Source organism: Rutilus rutilus (assembly GCF_951802725.1).
Source record: "Rutilus rutilus genome assembly, chromosome: 11".
Taxonomy (NCBI): domain Eukaryota; kingdom Metazoa; phylum Chordata; class Actinopteri; order Cypriniformes; family Leuciscidae; genus Rutilus; species Rutilus rutilus.
In genome coordinates, this window is record NC_140216.1 from 9,155,068 (window position 1) to 9,163,459 (window position 8,392).

Consider the following 8,392-nt stretch of genomic DNA (forward strand, 5'->3'; position numbering starts at 1 on the left):
GCATTTTAGCATTTTTAAGACATGGGACAGTCTCGCACACTTTTTTCCTGCACGTTCACGCAAGTGTAGGTACAGTGTAGGCCCCGTGAATAAGGTGGATAGAATTACCAATTCAAAATAAGTACCTAGAGTGTATGCAATTTCAGACACAGCTAGAGTGGAAAAGTCACTCAACGGATCTGAACGGACCTGCTGATCAAATTCAATTTGACTTACTGGGATGATTCAGAATCCCCAATATTACTTATATTTCTCCTTTAAACATTGCATTGCCTCAATTTACACAATGTTCATCAATGCTGTTGACCGTGCGAGGTCTCAACTAAAACAGTGGATGTATTCCAGTGAAACTTTGAAGTGAAGTTTCTGTCAAGGTAGTCTGTGATAGAACAATCAGACTGTCTCATCAAACTCAGAACATGGGCAGCTTTCAGAAAAATGACAGAGAGGCAGGTTACAACACCAGAGGAGCTGCAGGTCTTTTTGGTGCAGAAATAGAGAAACAGCCCAGATATCAACACTCACTACAGCACTTCACAGCTCACGACTCTATGAGAGTGGCTAGAAGGAAGACACTTTTGAAAGCAGTTTTAAATCATACCTGGAGTTTGAGAACATCTCAAAACGTTTTGAAGCCAACTTTGTGGACTGATGAGACTAAAATTGAGCTCTCTGGAGAGTGAAGCATTATATTTGGCACAAACCAAACGCTCAGCACAGTATCACGCTGTGGGGATGATTTTCACCAGTATATGAGAACCTGTTTCAGTTGGTCAGAGATCTGCGTCTAGGGTGAAGATTGATTTGCCATCAGGACAATGACACAAATCACACAACAAAAAGGATAAAAGGATGGCTTGGGGATAAAAGGTTCGTGCTCTGGAATTGCTGCGGCTGGAGCCAGGCTTGAATCCAATCGAAAATATTTGGTACTATGACTCGACAATTGCTGTCCACCGACGCTCTCCTCTAATCTAGCAGAACAAATTTGCATTGAAGAGCGGGGGTAAAAATGCCAAATGTAAATGTGTGACGCTCAAACAGACAGACCCAAGAAGATTCACGGCTGTTTGAGATATGTACAAAGAATTAACTGGGATTGGAAAGGTACTTTTGTAAGGGAGAAATGTGTTTTTCATTTCAGAGAAATAAATATTTTGGTCTATAAATGTGTTGTTGAGAGAGGAAATGTACAGATTGGAAATAGAAAGGGGAAGAATATTTTCTTAAGATATTGCATCTTTTGTTTTATAATCTTTAACACAAAAAAACACACCCACCACCACCTAAAAAACAACGCAGCTGCTTCATGTTTACCTCTTTGCAACAGGAAGATTCATAAGTACAAGAAGTGAAAAAGCAAATTGACAGCATGCAACTTCCTTCCTGCTTGTTTTTGCCGTTAAACCTGAATTCACTGTTATTGCACTGAAGGAGAGGCTATAGTGTTATAAATAGTGTTCAAAAAAGTGGTTCAGGCTTAATCTCCAATATTAGCATAATTTAAACACGATTTTAAAAAAAGCATTTTGTTAAGCCCTGAGGATATCAAAGGTGTATCATTAAAGGACACGCTTTTAACTTGCATGGAAATTTGCAAGAAAACTGTGACTTATAATATTAATTAAATATTATTATGAAAGTCTATTGAATGCTTCAGACATTACACCATAAAGGAGATTTACATAATGACTCAGGTGTGAAGAGTCTGTGATAATGAGATAATGAGAAGCAAGGAAAAGGTTTTGCTGTAGTTAAATAGGCACGTTTGACAAAGTTGATAAGCTAATTTAAGCATTGACAAAAGAGCCTCACAAGTTCACCTCAACCCCAGTCATGTGATCTGCCAAAAACCATGCGGCTATGATAAGGACAGGGGATTTGATAAGTGTCACTGGACTACTCTTTTTAAATATTTACATAATATTTATTTTTATTTTTTGGTTGATTAGTGAATATGCTACTGCAATACTGGGATTTTGATGAATGTCGCTTGAATACACTTTAAATTATTTAGATTTTTCTTTCTTTCATTTATTGTAGAGAATCAATACTGCTACAATATGTACACAGGGATTTTACAAATGGCACAGGACTACTCTTTTTAAATATTTAGATTTGTATGTATGTACATGTGTAAGCCTTGTACTCTCCCAGGTTCTGGAAGTCCTTCTGGAATATTTTGGTTGTACTGTTCTGAAACAGTGTTGTAAATAAAGCGTAACCACTGTTTTCTAATAGTATCCTCTTTTTGAAGGCCAAACAAAGTAGTTTGGCTTTCGCAACGAAAAACACAGCATCTCCACGACATGTCGGCGCCGGCGGCAACAATATAGAATAAAAGTTACGCCTTCTTTCTCTGCGTATACATTTGGGCGGTGTTATGAAACTCTGCCCCCACACACTGACGTAGATTTGTGGGGGCGTGATTGAACGAAGCGTTTAAGGAAGACTTAAGTTTTACAAAGAATATCTCTTTGGGTTTGAGACTTTGAGCTTTGTAACTCTGCAGATATTATACATGCACAAACAGCTACATAACACTAAATAAAAAGGAAAACAAGAAATCGCATCATATGACCCCTTTAAAGGGTTAGTTCACCCAAAAATGAAAATTCTGTCAGTAATTACTCACCCTCATGTTGTTCCAACCCCGTAAGACCTTCGTTCATCTTCGGAACACAAATTAAGATATTTTTGATTAAATCTGAGAGCTGGCTCACTCCTCCATAGGCTTCTAAGACACTATAACTTGCTGGCCCAGGAAATGTATTAAATACATCGTTAATATAGTCCAATGACTCCAGTGGCTCAATCTTAAGCGTCTGTGTTGCACGTCACCACGTATCACACACATGACCAGCGTCGGCCAATAGTGAGCCTACGTGGTGACGTGCAACACAGACGCGCTGCGCTTAAACACTACGTGAAAAGACTCGAGGCCCAGAGAGAAGGAAATGAAAGGGGAATAAAGTCGTTATTTTTGTTTGTTTTTGCGCACAAAAAGTATTCTCGTCGCTTTATAAACTTAAGATTGAGCCACTGTAGTCACTTGGACTATATTAACGATGTCTTTAATACATTTTCTGGGCCAGCAAGTTATAGTGTCTTAGAAGCCTATGGAGGAGTGATCCAGCACTCAGATTTAATCAAAAATATCTTAATTTGTGTTCCGAAGATGAACGAAGGTCTAACGGGGTTGGAACAACATGAGGGTGAGTAATTACTGACAGAATTTTCATTTTTGGGTGAACTAACCCTTTAAATAAGAGAATCTATGCATACTGTATGACGCATGATAACGGAATTTGATTAATGTCAACGGTTACTTAAAATTGCTTTCATTTGTAATTGTTTTAAACATCTCAGTGAAATCTGAAAGCCCTATAGTATCCATGGCCTACTATTACACTTGCATAGTCCAAACCAATAGAGCTGTTTGATAATAATGGCAATGGGTTGGCCAACCCGGGATATTGCCATGGGTTCCCAAAGGAATTTCTAATGCTAATTCTATTCTGGGATTTAGCACGACAAAATGAAAACAGCTCTGTGGCTGAAATGGCTAACTATTCACAGAAGAGCTGAAAGGACTAGGCAGAAACCTGTACTCACAGCACAAAGAGCAATGTCACTGAGTCAGATCACAATTCAAAACATCACAGACTAAGTGCTCATTAGGGGGGCTGTTGTCTCAAGCTGGCAATAGTGTTGGCTTTCCAGTGATTCACAAAGACTGTCTTGTTGCCTTTGCGGGCAACCATTACTCACTCACAGTATGGCAGTTGTAATTACTTCCCTGTTTCCCAGCATCTCGTGTTTACTCAGTGTGGACCTGTGGCAGTGCGATTGGGCTCAGATCATAAAACACGCTTTCCTCCTCTAACAAAACACGTGACCTGTGGCGTATCTCAAAGGCATGGCTACTGTGTCGAGAGATAAGTCATAATGAGTTTCTGTGACACTGTGTGTTTTGACCCTTCAGATTGTCCATGCATTTCAAGTTTGACCACCTGATGTTTTCTCATGAGGTCAAAGTCCAGTTTGGATGAAGCAATTGGCTGATCAACATCTCATGATCTCACGACTGAACGGCTCACTGCTATGAAATACTGCCTTTGGCATTTGTTAGGGCTCTTATTATTGAGTGTCGAAGCGGAGATGTGGCATTTTATGCCTTGGCCTTTGATACATTTATTTAATCCAGTCTTAGTAAACTGTTTTTACTACAGCCTCACATCATCAATTCAATTCACACACTCAGAGAAAATTGTAAACTTCACGAGTGGGAGGACAATTAGAAGGTAAGCCAACTTTGGCAGGCTTGCAAATGAAAGTCGTGCAGAGTTTGCAGGGTATTGAAGAGGCTCAGGATTAAAGCATTTGCTGAATATTAAAACACTAAATCAAATGATTTCTATCAGATAAAAAAAAAAGCTCTTGTTTACACCTGCAGCCTAACAGCCCAACCATATTAAGTGGCCTCTGGCAATAAAAAAAAAAGTCCAAAAATATGAACAGATGGAAAAATTAGACCTGTGTAGTAACGTCAAAGGGAAAACAAAATATTGTTCATTTACTTAAAGGCAGGGTATAGGTGATTTGTTCCAGAAACTTTTTTTGTTATGCTGGTTGAAAGTCTCTTCACATCCTGATAGCAATCAGTAAGTGAAGTAGTCTAAATGTATTTATGTGTATATCTTCTGTGTAAGGCGCAAGACCATAAATGTTCATCAATCATTTAATTTGGTTTGAATGCAATAATACGATGTCACACCTGCCTATGTATTTCCATACCTCCTCACGCAGACATCACACGTCATCAGAGCGTTTCAAGCTATGAGTTAGACAGACGTCAGTCGCCGAGCACCACGACCGAAACAGCAGCCACCTTTTACAGTTCCTCCTGAACCTAAACAACAAGCTAATGCTGCGTTCACGCCGTAACGGCTGTAATTTGGAAGAGATGGAAACCCATGCCGTTTTACTTGGAGCGGTCCGTGACTCTAATTTATGCATTTCAATGGCAACACTATCAACGCCAAAATTAATCTGCAGCAATCAGGTAATACGGGTCAGTGCTCTTTAAGTTGTTTATGTTTATTATAATTGTAATGTTATGTGCTTTGAGACACGAGGTAGTTTAACGCCGTCTCTCGTGACGCTGTTGTTTGCTCCCTGCTGTGTGCATTCAGGTGTTTTGGAAGAGGCGTGGCTTTGGAGACAATGAAGGGAGGGTGGGATCTTATGCTTTCAAAGCTAGCTCGCTATGCTAGCCTCTTCGAAAATTGCCAACCCTACCTTTAAAGATGTTTGATGACTGACGTTTGTCTAACTCTGCATAGCATTAAATGCGTTGATGACGTGTGATGTCTGCACGAGCAGGGTGCGCGGAGGTATGAAAATACATACTTTGACAGGCAGGTAGGACATTGTATCATTGCATTTGAGTGCAATGATTGGACAAACATCGTATGATCGTACGCCTTCCACAAACGATATAAAAAAAACATTTATACCACTTATATATAGGCCTATACATAAAATACAAATACCACTTAACAGCATAACAAAACAAAAAAAATCTGGAACAAATCTTTAAGAACCTTTAGAAATACACCATACTGACCCCACTAAAGAGCTAAATGTGAGGTCAGCTATGTTCATGTATAATGAGAAAAACAGGAATAACAGAGAGAGAGGGTAAATATGTGGATTCAGTCACAGTTTACTTGCTGCAATTTCATCTGTGCCAAAACTTTTAGAAAGGAAGGTTCACATATGATGATTTATGGTTATTTTGCATCTCATAGAGAGCCTGATTATAGGCCTACATTATAAAGAACAGCTTACAACATGAGAGCCATTTTAAAAACAATACCACCATCCGACTAGAAATTTGTTAATAACTGAGTGTGACATTTTTTAACATAATTTGTCATCATAATATGTGATGTCATGAATCTCACGAAGCCCCAAAATAAAAAAAAATTAAAAATAAAATGTTGGCTGAAAATAGGCTAAATGAGGCATATAGGAACATTAAGATGTTTTGCATTGTACATTTTATTTTTTAACACATTGTCTATAGCTGTTTTTATAAAGACGGTTGTGAATTTTTTTTTTTTTTTAGGACACAATTTTTGGCAAATTCTTTAAGTGACATCCTTCCGCTAGAAGATATAGTCCCTGATATGACAGAACATCTATGGGAGCGGCGCAGTGATATGATGAAGAGCTACTGTAATCACTGATGTGCTGTAGGCTAATGGGGCCAACCTATGTCCTTAAACATTTCTTTAAGTAAAAATAATAATAATTCTTATATATTTCTTTTGATTTTGCAGGGAAATGTTCTGGACGGGTTTCATGAGAATCATGGATATGTTATATTGTTGTGATACAATTTCTTTCCGCTACCTGTTGCTTGTCAATGAACGTTCGCTTCACTTCCGCTATGGCTTAAATGATGCGCCAACTCCTGTATAACAGCCGCTTTACCGATCTGATCATTTCTCCTCTTTTCCATGATCAAATCCTCCAAACTCTGAAACTCCAGCACATGAAACCGTTTGTCGGGCAAAAGGAGCTTTAATCTGTACGGCTGTTTTCCTATCCGGATCTCCAATCCCATCTTGAACTCCCGCTTACCGAATTTGCACCAGGCGGCGAAACACTCCGAATTTCTCCAACTTAATTCTCTGTCTTTCGCTCCCACCTGCTCCATAGCGTTCTGCACCACCATGTCAGAACTCAGGGGTTTGAATTTGTACAGCTCGTTAACGATCCTGCCCCTCCTGCCCTGACTAGCATCGGTCAGAAAACTGTTCTTGACCTCCGCCCGATGCAGGTGCACCACCTGGAAGTCCCCGACGTACACAACCCAGTGCGGGTACTGGCCGGTGGACACGAACTCCAGAACGTCTCCGGGCTTACATTTGTTCAGTAAATTCTCCGGGCTAAACGTCTCCAGTTCCCTCGTGTTGCCACTCTTCTCATAAATGCACTCGTCTCGGTGGTAAACTGCGCAGCCCAGCTCGTTGTACTGCTTCTCTTCCTCCTTTTGCTCCGGTCCATCGACATGTTGATGAAGATTATCGTCCAGTTCGTCGTCGTCGGTCGCGAAAATGTACGAGACCCCGATCCGCGGGCCGTCTTCCTCCGTGTCCAGTCCGTTCGGGTCGGTCGTGGGAACTTCGGCGTAACTTAGGTGTGACAGTTTGTCAACCTGGTTGCCCATATATGCCACTTCAGCAGCGGACAGATGGAGTGAAATGAGCTCCACCTGTTACGAGCAGAGAGAGATGGACATCTGGAAGTAGATTCGCTGCGATGCTCCGTCTGCGCATATGGTTGCTTACTAAAGCTAGATCCGCGCGCATCACAATAACAGACCAAAACCAATTACTTTATATAAGAAGAGTTGTGTTATTCTTTAGGACAAGTAAGATGAATTACATCCAGTGTGTAAAGCTTACATCCAATGATTCGTGTTGTTGCTCCACGCTGTTAGTTAGTTACTTAGTCCTAGCTGTCACAGCTGATGTTTCCAAGTTCTTCAAAGCTTCATTCTGATGAAATGAATACAAATGTTTCTGCGGTATCCGAATAGAGAAAGGCAAACACGTTATTCGCGTCTTTACAGTAACGTAAAGCGGGTTGTTTGTCTCTCGTGCAGCGAATGTCAAAATGTTGCCGATGTTTTGAACTGCACCTGCTGCTGTGTGTTGCTCTGGTGTATCAGATATGCGAACTAAACTAACAGGCAGACGCAGAGCTGAAGAAATAAAACCACAGTCACACTTACACGCGCTCCCTCATTTAAAGAGACATTACTGGAAAAGCATAACACGATATAAAGCAGTTTAGACAGACACCATCATTAATATGTGGAAGTAGCTTTATCAACCGCATTTGTGCTCTTGTTTTACTAAATATGAGTAGGCCTACTGCAACACTAGATCAGAGGACCCTCTGAAACTAACTGCTGTCTAAAACAAATAAATAAGCAAAAATATATAGGCTATTAACTTATGCAATATAAAATAATGTAGCCTACTTAATCATTTTGGGGCATCGCTAGACCCTTTATACTGATAAGTCCTTGGCAAAGTGATATTTCAGCCATATTTAACTGTATTTGTTACAGTAAACCAAAATATTTCAGCAATCATGGCACTTGTGTTTTAGAATCAGAACGATTGGCCAATAAATCACTTGATCTAATCGATCAAGCGGGTTTTCAAAATGGTCTGAAAAACTGTTTGTGATTCAGTTTGATTCATCCGAACGCAACACTGAATTATTTTTTACCACTTTCTCAAAAGGTAATGGGAAACAAGACAGAAAATAAAAAGAGTGCTGGAGGATGAGGTGAATGTGCATCTATAAT

General features: G+C 39.9%; 1 protein-coding gene across 1 annotated transcript; it reads right to left on the minus strand.

The window, feature by feature from the left end:
• Positions 1-5,712: 5,712 nt before the first annotated feature.
• On the minus strand, positions 5,713-7,743 carry lratd2a (LRAT domain containing 2a). The gene has a single exon (XM_084422624.1). It carries the CDS (start codon positions 7,238-7,240, stop codon positions 6,431-6,433), a length of 810 nt encoding a protein of 269 aa, XP_084278750.1. The 5' UTR covers positions 7,241-7,743; the 3' UTR covers positions 5,713-6,430.
• Between the last annotated feature and the right edge of the window lie 649 nt (positions 7,744-8,392).